Source organism: Canis lupus, chromosome 22 (genome assembly GCF_048164855.1).
Source record: "Canis lupus baileyi chromosome 22, mCanLup2.hap1, whole genome shotgun sequence".
In the NCBI taxonomy this organism is placed as follows: Eukaryota; Metazoa; Chordata; class Mammalia; order Carnivora; family Canidae; genus Canis; species Canis lupus.
In genome coordinates, this window is record NC_132859.1 from 34,443,820 (window position 1) to 34,463,821 (window position 20,002).

The window sequence follows — 20,002 nt, forward strand, 5'->3', positions numbered from 1 at the left end:
TGAAATGATTTATGTGCTACCAGTGTAGTTCCCAGATAGTTCACATGCATCACAAAAACCACCACCACAACTAACACCCTTTAATGGCAGGCTCAGAAAAAAGGCCAAGGAGACTGAGCTACCTTCTCACACCTGGAGTCATTTCTCCAGGCCCTGGTTGAGTCACACTGGCAAAGTGCTTTGTGGTGGGTGTGCACTGCAAATTCCTGTACTGTATCTGTTCTGTGGATAAACAGAAGACTTCAGTCTCTAAACAGACAACTTGGCACCTTTATAGCAGTACTAAATTTAAAATTTAGGGGTTGGGTTTTTTGTTTTGGAATTTGCTTTTAAAAGCTTCTCTGAATATCTTGTTCTGCAAATGATTACCTTTTCTTGTGCTTCTTTCCAGGCTTTCACTGGGTCAGATTCATAACCTCTCTGGACTAACATTTGAATCAAATCTTTCTTTGACCTATTCTCTATGTGAGGGAAAAATAAAGTTAGGATCAAGAAAAGAGATTCAATTTGTATTTGTTTATATTCTACTGATAAAAATGTCTTCTATTTAATAAACTTTTTTTTCCATTTTAACTAATGTTAAAATTTTAAAGGTTGCATCTTACCTATAGTAATTTTTCCTTGTATCTTCTCTAAAATGAAACGGGCTTGATTGTTAAGCTTTGTAGACTCTGCTCCCAACATTCCTACAAGCCATTCCTTACGTAAACCATAATAACTTAATCGTAAATCAAAGAATTCTTTCAAAATGTCTTGCACAGTTTCATACTTCTTGAGACATCCCATATGATCAAATAGTACCTAAGAAAAACACACAGTTTTTAAAGATGACATAAACCTGTATTGGTATTTTTAACTTGTATGACATCTACAGTATTGAAAATAACTATGACACACTTAAATGAACACACATCACCCCTAAAAGCTGTTGAAAAGAACCAAAACTATTAAGTATATTTTGCTAAATATTTTTTGGTGGCTCTAAGAACTGAATCCATTCAATTCTTAAAACTATGAAAATATTTTAAATAATTCTGAAAGATAAATAGGTACTTTAAAAAAAAAGGTTCTAATTCAAAATGGCCATAAAACCATCTAAGAAATTTTTTTTTCAAACCCAAAACCTTTTATATCTAAGTTTACAAATGTTAAATTTGAAGTTCTCTCTACCCCACATACTCAATAGATGTGTATTTGTCTCTTTTTGTTTGTTTTTAATTGTCCTATAATACAAACTTTCTCAACTTGGAGGAAAATTTTATTTCTTCTCTATCATTTTTCTCCTTTTTTCTGTCTTTCTTAGCAAATTATGGCAGTCTGTCTCAACCACTGTGCTACTGGATTTTTTCTTTATGTCTAAAGGCTAATTGAGAATGGAATGAAGGTAATCATATATGATGCTCACTTTCTACCTTTCTCCTCGATTATATAAAAACACAAATATACAAGTTTAATAAAGCAGATTAGAATTATGGGGAGATAAGTACTCCACAATTAAAATGCTAAAAGACACAGGCATAAGGAACATGAAAATCCTGTACCAATCACTCCCATAAATTTTGGTCAGTGTGTGTATCCTGTGTGCTCAAGCCCAGATGCATAAATGCAGAGTTGGGATTGAGGGTGGTGGATAATAGTAGTGGATAAGAATCTAAAGGAATGAACCATCAGATTCTTCATCAAATATACAGGGGGAAAACTATTCAGACTTACTACAGCCACAACCATCATGAAACCAATTACAAAAATTCTACTTATGGCATGGAAAAAACATTAAATTAATAATGAATCTAATCAATTACCATGGAATTACAAGTAAGAGTAGTTTGAAGTTTAAAAACTTTGTGCAATCCAGCAGCTTCTGCTTGTGCTAGCTTTTCTTCAGTCATTTTCACCACAAATTTCACAGTTGTATCAGTATGATACTCTTTATAATCAGAAATTAATGCCGGTGTTTTATCTGTTCCATTTAGCATAGGTTCTAAAACCTGTTCTTTGTATACCTATAAAAGATTTAAAAATAAGTAATTCTTTTCCTGAAACACACATGTTCTCATACTACAAGTCATGAAAATTTTAAATATTCCCAACTCTGGTAGGATAAAAAGAAAAACCTCCCTCACTGTCATCTGTCCAGTCACCACAGAGGACAAAATACCGGGATCTCAATGGTGAAAGAAGATATACAACGTAATAGTTTTGATCTGCTCATACACCAAAGGCAAGGAAAAGTCTGAGCATATCAAGAGGATGACATCAACTACATCTGACAAGAGATGACATGCATACTTTTAGATCTGGAAGAGCTGATACTGACATGAATTTACTGACCATATTTATAAAGGTTGCAAATTAGTGTAAGTCATTCTACATTTAGAGAAATTAAACTTTTAAATTACTATTTGAATACTCAAGGCACAAATTCAATTGGATAGGTCAAAAATGTATATAGGAATTTTTGAACACTATATAGACTTCGGACAAACAATGATGGAATCATATTCTTACCGGAAAGTATTGCACTGCCCTTCTGACAGGAAGCTAAAATACTTCTACTAACCTGAGTCCAAGTTCTAACTGGAAGCTCTGTAATCTCTACTGTGTTTCTATCCACCACAAATATTTCACCACTGACAGCATACTGGTTTTGACCAAGCTCTTGGATCGTTCCTTTAAAGTTTTTGTAGTTAGGAAGCTGCAGAGAAAAATAAAAATAACTTAAGGCCCCGACTTCTCTCCTAACTCCCAGTGTGGTATTTGAATGTCCCTTAGCCTATGGTCTACTGCTACTGACAGATTAGTATGACTGAAACTAAATTCCCCGTCGTCAAAAGTCCGTCTCCAAATAGTCACTTAATCTTGGATTCACAACCTCCGTTAACTTAATCTCAACATCTCCCAATTTCCAAACCTTAGCTTCAGGTGCCTGGGTGGCTAAGTCTGTTAAGCATCTGCCTTCGGCTCAGATCATGATCCCAGGGTAGTCGAATCAAGTCCCATGTCAGGCTCCCTGCTCAGTGAGGAATCTGCTTCTTCCTCTCCCTCTGCTCCACACCCCCACTCTTGCACATGCCCACGCACTCTCTCTCTCTCAAATAAATAAATATATCTTTAAAAAAAAACAAAAACCAAACCAAAAAAAACTTAGCTCCATCTTTCTATATACACATATATGTATCTACCTATATATGTTGAGCACATGAAAAGCATGTATTGACCGATTGTCTTAATATTCTAAAACACATCTGAAATAATTAAAACACTATAATCATAAAACATTTTATGCTTCCGTTACAAATATTTTAAAATACTTTAAAGTATTTATGGAAGAAAAGATTTTAAACCATATTCATAACATAATGGGGTTTTTTGTTGTTGTTGTTGTTTTAAAGATTTTATTTATTCATGAGAGACAGAGAAGGAGGCAGAGACATAGGCAGAGGGAGATGCAGGCTCCCTGTGAGGAGACCGATTTGGGACTCAGTCCCAGGACTCTAGGATCACGCCCTGAGCTGAAGGCAGACACCCACCTACTGAGCCACCCAGGCATCCCATGTTTTATTTTAAAATATAAGAATGAAATAAAACTTGGAGAGAAATATGTAAAAATATGAAGTTTGTTTTCATGTGCTGGTTTTATGAAGCATTTTTTCTCTTTGCTTATTTATATTTTCTACAATGAGCACTACCATTTTTGTTATACAAATACACTTTTACTTAAAGTGTATCATGATAAAGGGGAATTTCCAGATGATTTTAAATCATGTAGAAAAGAGGAGGTCACTTTTTGATAAGTTTTTCTTGGAGGGAGTTTGGGGCAAAAACAAGCATAGTGGATGACATAAGGGCAAAAATTTAAAAAATATGGGGATACATTAAAATATATACAATTTCTTAAGACTCCTTACAACTTTAATATGACTTAGAGAATAAAAACAAAGTTGCATATAATTTTGCCATAAGAACATTGTTCTCTATATAATTCAGTTACTTAAAAACCTGAAATATTAGAGATTTTTCATTTTCAATGTGATTTTTTCCCCAATAATCCTTATCTCCAGGCTTTTTCTAGAGCTAATCTCTTTTACTATAAGCACATATTAAGTTACACAAGAAGGTCTTTATTGTCTGCAATATGTTCCAAAATGAAAATGGTTCCATTATCTTTATAAAATGACTGTACGTTGTAGCTTACACATTATTTGTTAAATAAAAAATATAATATTATATAAGCAGTAAGTTCTAAATAATTACCATGGGATGAGGATCCAAGCCATCTAGCATTCTTCTGACATTGTTCACAATTTCTCTAGCATCATAGTTGGGTAGCTTACAAGCCCATCCAGTACCAATGCCCTCCGCACCATTTATTAAAACCATGGGAATTATAGGAATATACCACTCAGGCTCTACACGTTGATTATCATCATAAAGGAATTTAAGCAGGTTGTCATCCACAGCAGGAAAAAGGAGTCTTGATAAAGAGCTAGTGAAAGGAAATAAAGATAAGAAAATGTCCTGGTTTTAGCAATTAAAACATTATACATAGAAGACTTTACATTTTAAAAATTCAGAAAAATGTTTTTTAAAATTTTGATTACATGTACTTAACAATACAATTTACCTAAAATAATTACCGAATACATTTCTCTCAGGCAGGAAGCCAGAATAAAATAGCCTTATTGTACTTATGTTGCTTACTTAATAATTTCTTAGTATTGATAAATTACATTTTATGGATTTCCTTTTACTCTCACTTAATCCCAAAACCCTTCTTCAGCCTAAAAAGTAAAGTTGGATCAGAAAAAAATCCTTAATTAGGACTGGTTTCATCAATAATTCACAAACACTGAGATCAACAAACTTCATTCTATTTGCAATCAACTAATTTGGAACACACACCCTCGACAGAGTACCCTATCATCTCTCCCTACTTATAATTCTATTAAACATTTAGTTAGTTCCAATATACTTCAAGTAGACTTTATACCACCATATCAGCAAACTGTTACCTTAACATTGTGAAAATATAACGAGGGCTTGCAGCATCTTTGCCACCATGAAGCCGAGTTCCAAACTGACCAATAGGCTGAAGCAAATTAATGTTGTTACTTCCCACAAAGTTCTGAGCCAAATTCACAATAGTCATCATCAATGCTTGCTATAACACAAAAATATAATATTAACATTCTAAATTTACTATACATATTCCCTAATTTTTATTAAAACCCAAATTCTTGATTCTCTTACATTTCCAAAGAACTTATAAAAAGAAAAACACTTTATTATGCTTAATTATCATTCTTCATGCCAGTAAGTATAGTTTTCAACTGATTCCAGTTTTAATGCTTACTTCTCCATGATGATAAGCAGACATCTCTGCAACAGATCCAGCCAACTGAGCAACTTTTACTTCACGTTTATCATTCCTCTTGAAACAGGTAAATAAAACTTTTCGTTGTCCTGGTTTAAAACCTATTTTTAAAAAGAACAACCCTCTTTTAAAAATATTACTCCAGATACAGCTGCAATGTTTCTTTTAATGACAACAATGTCCTAGATACTCAAGAGACCGAAGAAGCAAAGATACAGTTTGCTTTTGAAAAATAACTGAAATTGTTACTTGAGATTCTATAACACAGTAAATACATAGTAACATGTTTTTATACCATCTCAGTCTATTCCAAAAGTAAGGTGCCAGGTAAAAGACCACCTTCCAGTCTTAAAGAACTGCTAAGTGGCATCAAATACCTTTCACAGGAGTTGCCGAGTTGTTGGACATTCAGGCATCCAAAGTTTTAGATGTAACTAAAGCAGCAGCAAACCATCAATGAGTCTAAAAAGTATATTGTTAGAGTATCCCAAATCAGAAAATCCTTATAAGGAAGAGATGTGGTGTGGCAATTAAGAATGCAGGCTTTAGAATCTCACCAATCTGGATACTCTTCTCAACTTGGCCATCTACCATTTGACTTTCTGCAAATTACTAAACCAACAGTTTCAGCATCCTCATCAGTGTAATAGAAGTAATTACCTTCCTAACAGGGTGATCATAAGGATTACATGAGATAATGCAAGGAAAGCATTCTGCTCCCTTATTATTCTTCTGGATAGAATCATTCTACTAGGCCAAAGAGCATAGTAATAAACTTTTCAGTATATGCTAGCTATCATCGTGGGCTCAGAGCATGGTAGAAACAAGATGACAAAATATGGCCACTTTCCTTGAGAATTTTATAATCTAATTGAGGAGGCAAAATTGACATAAGTAAATTAAGAGGCACACAATACTGGAATAGAAGCTTAGGTATCTGAAACCAATTTAGACTGCAACTGTTAGAAGAGACTTCATAAAAGGGATGTAACTTAAAGCTGAATCAGACGGATGGGTAGAACCATATGCTATTGGCTGAAAACCCAAGGAACCCAAAGATCAACTTGCTAAAAGTTATAAAATGAAAATTACATATTTCTAGATAGAAGGCAAAAATCTGCTCTAACTAGTGGGTACCAGTTTCTAAGCATTTTTTTCTAGCAAGTTTGATAAGTTAGGTTTGGGTACTAAGATACAAAGGTATTTTTAAAATTTATTCTTAGATGGTTATTTCAGAATTTATCAAAATACTTTTTACTTTATAAAGTGTGCAATCAACCTGAGGCAAAACTTAAAAAATTTGAAAAACTTAAAAAAGAGTTTAAGAGATTCAAATTAAGAAATATAAAAGATTTCATTGCTACCAAAAGATCTCAAAAATAAATTCAGAATTTTAAAATTTATTATAAGAATGGCTTTGAGTACATGAAATTAAAATATACTCAATAACTACATACAAAAGTGAGAAGATTTTAAAATAAAAGCTACTTACCATCAACAAGAGATGGTATAGATCTTTCATTGTCTGAGTTTGAGAAGAGAATCAGTTCCTTATTGATGAAATCATTGTAAGTCAAATGCTTTGTTGCTGTACCATACAAAAATTGCTAAGAGAAAAGTTATATAGCAACATTGTCATTATTCCTGCATGAATTTTATCTCTTTCTTCCCCCAGACCACCGCTTTTTATGACTAACCTCTGGTAAGCCATGTAACCTACGCTGTCTCCGGTCTTCCATAAAATTTGTTAACCATTCTTTTCTGTCATCAATCTTCTTTTTACTGAATGCCTGAAAGATTCCAGGTAACAATTTCACATGTTAAAAATTAAATTAATTTCATTATACAATTAAAATTTATAAAGGCAATTAATCAATTATTAATTTCTCAGAAATTGAGTTTTTTTTCCAACAGACTTTTGTCAAAAATATACTTGAACAGAAATCTTACAAAGAACTTTAAAGGCGGAGCATAATCTGCGTGAGAGACTGAGGTGAAGAAACATTAAGATTAATTAGTTTGGGCATTAGAGTTCAAAGGAGACTTACAGAAAACCAAGACTTGGAAGAAAGGTATGGCAGGAAGGGGGATGGGTGTTAGGAACAAAATTTTTAATTAACTTGATTACCAAGGTAATGGCAGCATCATCTTCAGGACCAGCATATCTAAACAAGATGCGGTGTCTTTCCATATCAGCAAAATATTCTTTTGCTTCTTTAGCTGTACTGGTACCCAACCCTGCACAATTTAAAAAATAAAACTGAAAAAACTCCAGAGAATGACAAATACCATATGAGCTCACTTACATGCAGAATATAAAAAAAATTGAACTCAAAAAAAGAGAAAAAACGGTAGTTGCCAGCAACTAGGGAGAGGGGGAAGTGCAGAAATGTCAATCAGAGAGTACAAACTTTCAGTTATAAGGTAAATACATTCTGGGGATTTAATGCATAGCATGGTGCCTACAGTTAATAATACTACATTGTATACTTGAGAACTGTAGAGAGTAGACCTTAAAATGTTCCATCCATACTCACAAAAAATTAACTATGTGAGGTGATGGATATATTAATTGACTTGATTGTGGTAATCATTTTATAACATAAACATATATCAAATCATGTTGTACACTTTAGATATGTATAATTTTACTTGTCAATTATTTGATAAAGCTGAAAAAAGTTAGATGAATTATGAACATTAATAGCTATTTAAAACCATTAGGTGAAAAGCTAATAGATCAAGCTGGCCACACCTGTACCAATGAATCAGTTTTAGTAAACAACAAATGCCAGACATTACATGCCTCCTGACGTAAATATACAATATAAATATATAATACATCTGTTAAATGTTAAATGTTTCTGCCACATAAATCTAATCCAAATCTGTATCAAGCCTCCAATTTAACTGCCAGTTAATAGAAAACAAGGGGCAGAGGAATACATCATATATTCAGTGAAATTGCAGGGATAATCAGCAAAATCCAGAATGTGGAAAATTATATAGGACAAACCATCTAACTTTTTGAACAAATAAATTGGAAGGAAAAAAATATGAAATGAGAAATAGTATATTAAGATTTAATAGCCTTATCAAACTGAATATGCATTGTGTGGACCTTGATTGGATATGGACTCAAAACAAATAAAAAAACATTTTAATATAATCAGGAGAAGTTTAACACTGACTAGAATATATAAGGTTATTTTAAAAAGATGCAATAATGGGGCAGCCCTGGTGGCCCAGCGGTTTAGTGCCACCTTCGGCCTGGGGTGTAATCCTGGAGACCCAGGATTGAGTCCCACGTCAGGCTCCCTGCATGGAGCCCGCTTCTCCCTCTGCCTGTGTGTCTGCCTCTCTCTCTCTCTTTCTCTGTCTGTCATGAATAAATAAATAAAATCTTTAAAAAAAAAAAAAGATACAATAATGAAATTATGGGCATTTTTAAAACATGCTACATGCTAAAGTATTATGGAAATAATATAACATCTAGAAGTTATTTCAAATTAATAAGGAGGAGATGAGAAGCATTTTGATAAACAGGATTGGCAGTGGAATGGTTATTATTAGAGTACATGGGAAGCCTATCATACCACTCTCTCTACTTTTATAAAATTTTCCATAAATTCTTTAAAAATCAGCAATAGCTGTTTTTGTCATCTAAAACTTTCAAAATATTTTATGATCTCAAAAACATATTTATGTCACTGGTAAACTTCACAAAATTTAAGTATTTTAAAATACAAACCTTTGTAGTATTTTATTTTCCAGGCTTTCTGGTTTTCTATATGTTTTTTCCACTCATCAAATTCAGGAATACTATAGAAGGAAAGTTCCTGCTTATTTTTGCTAGCCTTAAATTAATAAAAAAAAAATTAGTTTTCTGCTATTCTTTAAGACAACAGTATAAAAATATATTAATGTAAATAGTACCTTTACAATAGGAGTAATGAACTCTTCAAGAAAACCATGCTTCAAAAGTGATGGCCAATTGTGATGGATGAAATTAATAAGTAGGCCTTTTATATGAGAACCATCTTGATCCTAAATAAATGTTAGTAAAAAGTGCTATAATTTTATGAAATATAATTTATTTATATAACTAACTTTTAAAAAGTAGAAATGTAGCACAGGCAAAATTCCATTCAAATTTTGGAACTGCACTTTACAAGCCAGTAAAGACCATCCTTTGGAGGATCACAGTAAGGAATTTTTCTTAAAATTCAAATAATGAATACAGCTAGTGATAGACTAAATCTTCCTCTCATTTCAAAATACACTATCATTATATGTTTTATATAGATTTCACTAAAAGAATGATTTAAGAATGGAAATACATAAAACATGGTTATAATGCCACTTCACTTAGCAAGGGAAGGAGTAATACACAGAATACAGGTATTCACAAGTCTTATCTTGATATAAAAACTGCTAAATTTCTGCTTAAAACTACACAGCAGCTTTTTCAGGGGAAGATTTTCTCTACAAATGCTTTTAATTAAGTACAAGAGACATGCAGGTGAATGCATATGAAATTCTTCCTTTTCGGTTTTCTAGCTCTTTCCTAATTACTATCATTTTACTATTTAAGTCCTAGTTTTTGCACATCCCAAATTATGCCATCATATACAAACATTGACCATTATCCTATCAATTAATCTTTCTTGCTTATAAATTTCATAATTTCCTTTCAACTTATAGGTAGGCTTCTACCCCATAATACTATAATATGTTCTACTCTTCTCATATTTATTACATTTAAAAACATTTTTAAAATAGCCAAAAAGATGGCTGTGCCGTAATTAAGATAATATAAAATGAGCTTCAAACAAACAGTGCCACTGAATGTTTTCTACTCCTCCCTTTGATGTACAATTATTTTCCCTTTTACTTTTTTGAAGCAAGTTGCATGAAACAAATATCAAAAGGGCACTCTGAAAAAGATAACTTTTAAATATGTGGCAACCTTTAAACCAACCTGATCAGTCATAATCATAATCTTCCCATAGCGTAAAGTTTTCAAAGATTCTGCATCATCATAACTTTTCTTGTATTGTAGACCAACTATTTTGATAATATTGTTTATTTCTGCATTTTCCATGATCTGTACAAAAAGAGAAATTCAAAGTATGTTACAAGTGTTGAGGGGTACCTGGTTGGCTTAGTCAGTAGAGTATGTGACTGTTGATCTCAGGGTTGAAAGTTCAAACCCCATATTAGGTGGAGAAAGTACTTAAAAGTAGAATTTTTTAAAAAAGGGTTGAAATACATAAAAAATAAGTCAGAATTTACTTTTAAAATTCAACAATTTTAATAAAGTGGGAGATATATATGAGAGAGAAAGTTACATACCTGTTTATGAGAAGCTTCCCGTACATTAAGAATCTTTCCCCTAAGTGGAAAGACTCCGTATCTGTCTCGCCCAATCACACCTAATCCAGACACAGCCAGCGATTTGGCAGAGTCTCCCTCTGTTAGTATCAGTGTACACTCCAGGGAATGTTTGCCACCTGAGAGATATTAAAAATGACATATATTCCAAATTCCTCAACTTTACCAATGAGAAATACAAAGCCAGAAAAATTAGTAATCACAGGATAATAGTGAAAGACTATATAAGATTAACATTATGCTCAGCATAGTTTCAATGTTAGGTATATTTTATTGAATTCCTATCCCTTAAAAATTTATAATATGTGATGCATGTGACAAATTTAATGAAGAAAAATTATTCTCTGAACATAAAATTATAAACTCTATGTGGAAAATGAGTATTTTCTGTAACTTGATAAATAAAAACTTAAATCAAAATCTTGAAAAAAAAAAATCTGAATCTTACCAGCATCATTAGCATCATCCAGTTTGGGAATACCTTTGATTTTACTATACTTTACTGATGAACACTTCTTGTTCAGCTGAGTCTGAGCCTTAAATTTCACCCAATTCAGAATACTTTCTACAATGCCACAGTTAGAAGCCTAAAAATCAAACAATAATGATATACAAACAAGCTGTAAGCTCATACACTTAGCTAAAATTAATGTAATACTTGGAATCTGTGCAGTTATATGGCCAAAGGCTAATGGTGATGATAATAATAATGATACACTCTAGTAAATTTTACCCTAACTACAGTTAAGCTAACTCAGGCAGCTATATACAATAACCTATTGTACAGAAATGCAAACATATGAATAAAGAGCAACTTTCCAGATACAATAAAAACTCTATTATAATAAACTCCATGAAAAGTACACATAGCTTCTGTTACAAATTTATTTTGTTAAAATTAACAAGGTAAAAGCTGATCCATTCATGAATTTACTAGCTGGGAGATTCTAGACATTGGCATTTCTTATATTCCTCAAAAATACAAATCTTAAATTTGATAATAAGAACTTCAACTTATATATTGTGTGTCAGCATGCAGTGGGGACAAGATGTTAACCCAAAAGAAGAGTGAAGAATCTCTGAGTTGGAGCCATTTATTTTCCATTATCCTGGGTAGTTTGATTTTAGGTATGAGAAATCGTTTACTGGAATGTTTGAGATATAAAAAGAGGTGGACTATATTGCCAAATCTAAACTTAATCCATTCAAAACGGAAAAGTACAAAATCTAAAATCAAATCACTTCATAATGAATCCGATGAGGGCAGAAACTTACAAAACCATTAATGTAGGGTCCTTTGTATTCAGAATTCATTATTAGATGCAAAAATACTATTTCTATAGGCTTTACGTTAGAACCTGAAAAAAACTTTTGTTTTTGTTTTTGAGAATGTATCTTTGAATTTACAATACCAGAATGTGACAAGTTATTTCTGACAATTATACAACACTCCTCCACCAAACTATAAATTTCCACAGAGGAGGAGCTATGATTTATTCATCTTTACATTATCAGTGCAAATATATTTAAAGGCACTTTACATATGCTTATTTAATATTGGTGTACAGTAATGGTACTGCCGAACAAGGGAAGTGAAGTAAATCCTGCTTATATACAATAGATTATGAGAAATTATTAACTGCATGGCTCAGTTATAAATCTAAGATTATTTATTTGTATTCTCACCTCATTTCAAAAAGGTTAAAACAGTCCAAAGAAATATGTGCAAAGTAAAATGTAATTTTAAAATATGTAGAACATGATAAATTTTACATTATACACAGATTACCAAAATTTCAAAAAAAAATATGCAAAAGTAAAAATCAATAAAGTTGAAAGGAGTAAAAAAAGTGAAATCTGGAGTCCTTTAAGGATCTGTAAATTTGTTAGAGGAAAATTGGGCTGTATAATGGCCAAGAAAAAGCTAAAAACACTTTATTCTTGGCAAAACAATCCATTGTTTTACCAAAGTCTATATTTAGTAGTTCTCAGAATTAAGTCTATTAGTTTACAGTATAAATGCCTATGCCCATAGTCAATATAAGAGAAACTAATCACAAATAGAAAAAAGAAAACTACTTAATCCACTCTCAATAAAAACACATTGAAAAATAATAAAAAATTTTACTTACTGCTTTAAAAAATTTTTCTGATAGTTGGCATTTAGACCCAAAACTTTTGGGTTGCAGAGTCATGTTTTCCTTAGTCTGAGAATCAAAAGTTGGATTTTCAATAAGGCAATTAATAAAAACCCATATGTGGTTTTTCACCTGTCAAAAACATAACCAAAAAAGATCAACATCAGAACTGATATCATTAAATAATTCAACAGAATATATAAAGGACCACTTACTTGAAATGGTTTTACTGATACACCAGCTTTGTTCTTTTTCTTAACTACTTCAATCAGTTTACCAACAACTTGATCTACTACATAATCCACATGCCGTCCACCCTAAAGAGGAACAAAAAAATAGAATATAAAATCTTCTATAGTTAGGATAGCAAAATACTTTACATAGTTGTCTTTTTTTTTTTTTTTAATGAGCATTTAATCTTCACAACTTTGTGGAGTCAATAGTATTAACCCAATTACACAGAGGCATAATATGAATCTCAAAATTGCAGAGTTGGGTTTAAAAATAGGGTCTTTTTGGCTCTAGGACCAATTAGCCGACTGCATAAAACTCTACACAAAGTAAAAACAATAGAATAAAAACACAAAGAAGTGAGAATGAATACTGGCAGACACAAGATTTAAACTTAGGGAATGGGGCAGCCATTACCAGTTGGTCATCCAATGTCCATTCCTCCTTTTATTGAAAAACCTTTATGGTTTTTACCTGGCAACATGCCCATTTGAAAACATTAACCAATCCAGACACCATTACAGCTAGAGGTAGCCACTTGACCCAGTGCTAGCCAGAGATGTTAGTAAGGAACACTGGATGGGATTTCCAGGAAAACTACTATATCCCTGATCAAAAGGGAGTGATTTAGTTGGTATACACATTTACCCCTTCCTCTCTTCCTAGAACCTGGAATTAAAACATACAGAAGCCAGCAGGCACTGTAAAAACATGAGAATGAAAGCCACATGCTAAGGATGGCAGAAAAGAAAGCCAGGAAGAGCCTGGTCCCTGATAATACTGTAGAGTCACAATACCAAACTAGGACTGTCCCAGTTCCCAGTTAGAAGAAAAACAAAACAAAACAAAACTTTTACATCTTTATGCCACTGTATTCTATTACATATAGTAAGATGCAATTATAATTGATGCAAAATTTTTTGACTTGAGAAAGTGATGCTAGATTATAGAAAACAATTGAGTCTTGAAAAAATTAGTTAAAATTTGAATAAGAGTGACAAATTATCAAACCACTGCTTTAGATTATCCTAAGATATATGCTTGTATTGCCTAAGACTTTATTATGATCAGTGGACAAATGCTTTTAGACGAGAAAAATTTTATTTGCTTTTGAAATCCAAAAAGCCCACAGAAGAGTGGTTCAAACTCCTTGGAATGGCATATAACAAGTTCCACAACCTGACCCAAAACAGACTCCTCTCCTTTTAGTCTTTTTTACACTCTAAACTCAGAACACAGAATAAGGAATGTGTTAAATTCTAAATTCAATAAAATATTAGATTCTAAATTTATAAAATATAAATGTATTCAACTATAAACACTAATATAAACTCAATGCTCAATGGATGTTTAAATTTTAAGTTATTTTCATAGAAAATAAGCTTTCATCTTCATAAGCCAATTTTGATTTCACAAAAGAAGATTTGGGGCTTTTTGTTATCGTTAGTGTTTCTTATTTTGTTTTTAATGAAATATTGTTTTATCACTGACATGGTAACAAAGAAGTAGTACACTTACTTTTGTTGTTGCAATACTATTTACAAAGCTGATTTGCTGGAATCCCTTTTCACTCAATGTGAGACAAACATCCCATCTTTCATTTGCAAGTTCATGAATAACTTTCAGGGCCACTCCAGTTTCATCCAACTTGTCTTTCACATAAAGATCTACATAACTACGAAATCCATTCACCTATTAATTTGAAAACCAAAACCCATGAGTAATCTAATATTAGCAACTCAACCAGGTGAATGCCATCAGGTACTCTTACACACTTCCCCTCATGTACAACAGCTCTTCTCAGATCCAAAATTTCAAGACTTCCCCCATTCTATTCCTTGATCCCTGATTCATTTTTATATGTACCTGATAAAGAGAGGTTATGAAGGAACAACTGGACAGGTAAATTATAAACTCTTTAAAGTTTAAGTTTCAAAATGACAAAGACTTCCAGTTTGAGTTCAGATATGTACAAGGCTTTAAAAAAGGATGAAAGATAAGAAGCTTCTGCCTTTACAAGGAAACAGCTGGTCAGACAGCAAACTGATTTTTTAAGAACGCTCAAAAAATTGAATTCACAGGACAGCTGGTCATCCTGAATATGAAGAGAAACAGGTGTCTGTAGGGAGACACAGAATACTAACCAGTTTGCTTAAGTGAGGCAGAAGCTGCCTAATGTTATACAAGCCAAAAGGAACATTAAACTAGAAATTCTGACAAGATGCTTAGAGGACAAATGTAGATGGTGTGTGAAGCACCTGAGGATTGTCATCATATAAATTGCTACATTTACAGGCTTTTTCTCCAGAAATTCCAGCAGGTTCTCACAGGCAAGGTCAGGGAAAACCTAGAAGAAGCTCCCCACCATGGTGCTGCTGGTTGAAGGGGCGGGGAGAATAATAGCAGCCACTGAGAATTCCACCCAGACCCATCTCTCTTACCCAACCCATCCACCTAAATAAATAAATGCTTAGTTTTCTGGAGGGGGGGGGGGATACTGCTAAAGTGTATTGGTAAAATATCACTATAGCTGGAATAAAATAATTACATCTTAGCCCTACTACCTCATCCCACACCCATTTCATTAACAAAAAAAAAAAGTTTATTTTACACAGAAGGGAGCCTGAAGAATACTAAATGAGAATACTGGTGGATACATGCTACAGCTAGGGGAAAATAAAGGGCAGAGGAAAAATCTCTACCTCTAAAAGAGAGGCAGAAACACTTGTGAAGGCCAAACCCAAGACACAGGGACAGTATATAGTCCAAAGTCTTGAGACTCAATCAGACATAAATATCCTACAACCTACCACCATGTTAATAGGCCTTCAATAGTAACTGTGGGTTTCAGCAGGAAGGGCTGCAGAGACAGACCCTTCTTGAAGGGGCAATTCCAAGGCAAGGCCCAAAAACAAAAGACAAAAACAAGGAAGAATTTGAAGTTCCCGGTGCCCAGAGCAACAACAAACTTCAACGCTAGTTAAGTACAACAATAAACTGCAAACACAGCCATTTTCTGTACAGATTAAACATAAATCCTGATACTACTAAGCCTATTTACTCCATATCTACTATCCAACATGGCTGATTGTCAACAAAAACTTACAAGGCGTGCCAAAAGGCAAGAAAAAACAGAAAAGACAAAGCAATCATAAGAACCAAACTCAGAGGGGATCCCTGGGTGGCTTAGTGGTTTAGCGCCTGCCTTCGGCCCAGAGCACATAATCCTGGAGTCCTGGGATCGAGTCCCACATCAGGCTCTCTGCATGGAGCCTGCTTCTCCCTATGCCTGTGTCTCTGCCTCTCTGTGTCTCTCGTAAATAAATAAATCTTAAAAAAAAAAAAAGAACCAAACTCAGATATGTCACATATTTTTAACTATCACATAAGACATTTAAAATAACTATGATTGGGATCCCTGGGTGGCTTAGCAGTTGAGTGTCTGCCTTTGACTCGGGGCATGATCCTGGAGTTCTGGGATCGAGTCCCGCATCGGGTTCCCTGCATGGAGCCTGCTTTTCCCTCTGCCTGTGTCTTTGCCTCTTCCTGTGTTTCTCATGAATAAATGAATCAAATACTTTAAAAAATAAATAAAATATAAAATAAAATAAAATAAAATAAAATAAAATAAAATAAAATAAAATAACTATGATTACTATGTTAAAGCTCTACTGGAAAAGACAGACAACATACAACTTCATCAGAGACATGGAGCCTATAAGAAAGAATCACATGGAAATGCTAGGAATCAAAGACACAGTTAAAGATATGAAGAATGCCCCTGGCAGACTCTCATCAACAGACCCGACATATAAAGGAAAAAAATTAGTGAATTTAAAAATAGGGCAACAGAAATTAACAAACTGAAACACAAATAGAAAATAATGAATAAAGCAGAGCAAAACATCCAGGAACTTAGGACAATAGCAAACTACATAAGATATACATAACTGGAATACCAGAAGAAAGGAACAGCAAAGAAATATTTGAGAAATAATGGCCAAAATTTTTCCAAAATTAGTGACAGACAACAAACAGATCCAAGAAGCTCAGAAAATAGAATGAAAAAAAAATACATCAAAAAACAAAAAACCCCCATATAAACACCTAAGTATATCATATTCAAAAAAACAAAAGAAAAAGACAAAATCTTCAAAGCAGTGAGAGAGAAAAATAAACACCTTACCAAAAGAGGAAGAAGGAAATGAACTATAGCAGACTTCTCATCAGAAACCATACAAACAAGACAATTGGATGACATTAAAAGAAATATACTGTAAAACCATAATTTCTTTATCTAGTGAAATTCTGTATCTTTTGAAAGTGAAGGAAAATACTCTCTCAAGCAGACTGAGGGAATTTGCCAGACCTACCTATAAAAAATTAAAATTTCCGGGCAGAAGGAATATGATTAGGATCAGAAACTCAGATCTATACCAAGAAATTAGGAGTACTGAAAATGGAATAAATGAAGTAAAATAGAATCCTGTGTTGTATTTTTAATTGTTCTAAAAGATAACTGACTACTTAAAGCAGTTAGATTTTACTATAAGCTGCCCACAAAATAACAAAGCATTTACTATTTTAGAAGACACTTACAGGCAATTTCTTTCCATTAAACATGACCTTGACCCCCTTGCATGAACCAGCCAAATCATAAGCTCTTCTGGTCATGAGGGCCACAATATCCTTGTCAAGCTTTTCCATCTTAAATTTAGACAGATCTGGTTGGAATGTTATGCATGTGTAATCTTCACCATCAAAATGTTTAATTTTGGCTTCAGAAGTCTTCATCATGTTATTCATCCATGTCTTTAAAAGAAAAGATACTCAAATATTTCTATAACGCTTCTATATTTTATAATACATACTCAGTTCATGAAATACATTCACTTACCACAACTATATCCATTTTCCAGCTTCCCAACAAACCAAACAAATCCTTAAAACTGATATTAAAGATGAAAAAAATTTAACAATATAGTAGTCCCTCCTTATCTATGTTCCAAGACCAGAAACCATGGATAGTACGAAACCCTATACATACTTTTTTTTCCTGTACACACCAATGATAAATCTTAATTTATAAATTAGGCACAGTAAGAGATTAACAATTAATAAAATAGAACAATTATACTGTAATAAAAGTTATGTTATTGTGGTCTTTCTCTCTCTCAAAATATCTTACTGTACTGTACTCAACCTTCTTGGATGATGTAAGATGATTAAATGCCAACATGACAAGATAAAGTGAAGTGAATGATGTATGCACTGTGAAAGAGCATTAGGCTACTACTGACCTTCCAACAATATGTCAGAAGGAGGATCATTTGCTTCTGAACCGCGGTTCACCGCGGTTAACTAAAATCATGAAAAGTGAAACCACAGATAAGGAGGGTGGGGGGAACACTACTATATTATAATAACCTCATTTGAAAATAAGCAAAATGAACTGCACAACTTTATACACTATTAGTAAAATAACTTTTAAATTCTTCAACATAACCATTTAGAATTTTATAGAAAAAAATAAGTATGATGCTTTCCTGACCAAATTACGTTAGCTTATGTAAAATTTCAAACTATTTTCAAAGGCCTACCACCAAAGTAAAATAAAACAATTTTAAAATATGAATTTGATGAATCAATGAGGACTTTTTCAAATATGCTAACTGGATACATTTCAATGAGTCTATAAGGTTCAAGCCTATTAAATAAAGCTCTTTGTTTTGAAAGAACAGGAGAAAGACAGGTTTATGTAAAATCTCCTAGGCATTCTGAAGTCTTTATACTCTGCTGACATGGTCAATGCTTTTTAAAAAAAAGTGGGGTGGGGGGTGGGATGTAGGCATCACTGCCATTTACCTAAGGTTCTATTATCGTCACAAAGGAACAAAACACACACACAAAATTAGACACAATTCTTTCATACCTGCTTAAAACTATGTTTGTATTCTTTGCAAGCAGTTTCTACTGTAAACTTCGTACTGAAAATATTACAAAGTTTTGCACCATAACCATTACGACCACCTGTAAGAACAATAAAATGTGAAAGGTTTAATGAAAAGGATTTTAGGAATTTTGTTAACTTACCCACCATGTGGCAGGTCTGTTGCAAATAGTTCCACTTACTGCATTATCTTAACAATCACCAATTGAATATTTCAGAGTATATTTAGATTTTTTTTATTTAAAGAAAAATACAATTAAGACATAGCACATATAGTAATAAAATTAACATGCATTTTGTAGATTCATTAACTTCATCACAATTTAAAATTCAAAAACAATTAAGCTTGTTGACTCCTATAATCAAGTAAATCTATGTGAGTATGAAATCTGAGCTTTCTATCAGTTACTTCTCGATTACAAAATTTTAATCTACATATCTTCCTAAAGCCTTGGTTTCATTTTTTGTTTTTGTTTTTGTATTTGTTTTTGTTTTGTTTTGTTTTTTTAAGCCTTGGTTTTGAAAAATAAATAAAAACCACTGGCCCCCTTAAGCAATGGAATAAGTGGGAAAACATTTGATTTTGATCACAGTACTTCGATTCTATTTCTAAAACCTAGATTTGCATTCTTGACCCTTGTAAAAAAAAAAAAACAGTTTAGAAGTAATTTGATACCATAAGACATGGTGCTTATGTAATAAGAAATTCACATGTATAGGAATCCTATATCTCACTTTCATCAGTACTCTAATTCAAAACTCCAACTATCAGCCAAGTTAGAGTTCTAGGAATTGTAGCATAATCCCATGTACTATCAATTAAGCTTTTAAAATGTCTATGTCAGACTATAATCAAGATATTACTTACACATGATAGTTTTTTTAATAGATACTATTCTGAAAAGAATTTTCTCA

The 20,002-nt window shown here is 32.8% G+C and overlaps 1 protein-coding gene across 4 annotated transcripts in view; it reads right to left on the minus strand.

Annotated features, from left to right (window-relative positions):
* Positions 1 to 20,002, minus strand: part of TOP2B (DNA topoisomerase II beta) — a 59,034-nt gene that overhangs the window by 16,815 nt on the left and 22,217 nt on the right. For all 4 annotated transcript variants that reach the window (XM_072793002.1, XM_072793001.1, XM_072793004.1 and 1 more), the window contains exons 6-25: positions 19,070 to 19,167; positions 17,737 to 17,949; positions 14,656 to 14,829; positions 13,122 to 13,223; positions 12,901 to 13,038; positions 11,217 to 11,355; positions 10,730 to 10,887; positions 10,356 to 10,481; positions 9,311 to 9,421; positions 9,126 to 9,231; positions 7,503 to 7,612; positions 7,072 to 7,164; positions 6,867 to 6,981; positions 5,354 to 5,475; positions 5,013 to 5,161; positions 4,255 to 4,486; positions 2,561 to 2,695; positions 1,803 to 2,003; positions 606 to 801; positions 370 to 461 (exon numbers count right to left, since the gene is read on the minus strand). In XM_072793002.1, coding sequence (XP_072649103.1) covers positions 370 to 461; positions 606 to 801; positions 1,803 to 2,003; positions 2,561 to 2,695; positions 4,255 to 4,486; positions 5,013 to 5,161; positions 5,354 to 5,475; positions 6,867 to 6,981; positions 7,072 to 7,164; positions 7,503 to 7,612; positions 9,126 to 9,231; positions 9,311 to 9,421; positions 10,356 to 10,481; positions 10,730 to 10,887; positions 11,217 to 11,355; positions 12,901 to 13,038; positions 13,122 to 13,223; positions 14,656 to 14,829; positions 17,737 to 17,949; positions 19,070 to 19,167 — 2,810 coding nt within the window. The remainder of the gene's footprint in view (positions 1 to 369; positions 462 to 605; positions 802 to 1,802; positions 2,004 to 2,560; positions 2,696 to 4,254; positions 4,487 to 5,012; positions 5,162 to 5,353; positions 5,476 to 6,866; positions 6,982 to 7,071; positions 7,165 to 7,502; positions 7,613 to 9,125; positions 9,232 to 9,310; positions 9,422 to 10,355; positions 10,482 to 10,729; positions 10,888 to 11,216; positions 11,356 to 12,900; positions 13,039 to 13,121; positions 13,224 to 14,655; positions 14,830 to 17,736; positions 17,950 to 19,069; positions 19,168 to 20,002) is intronic.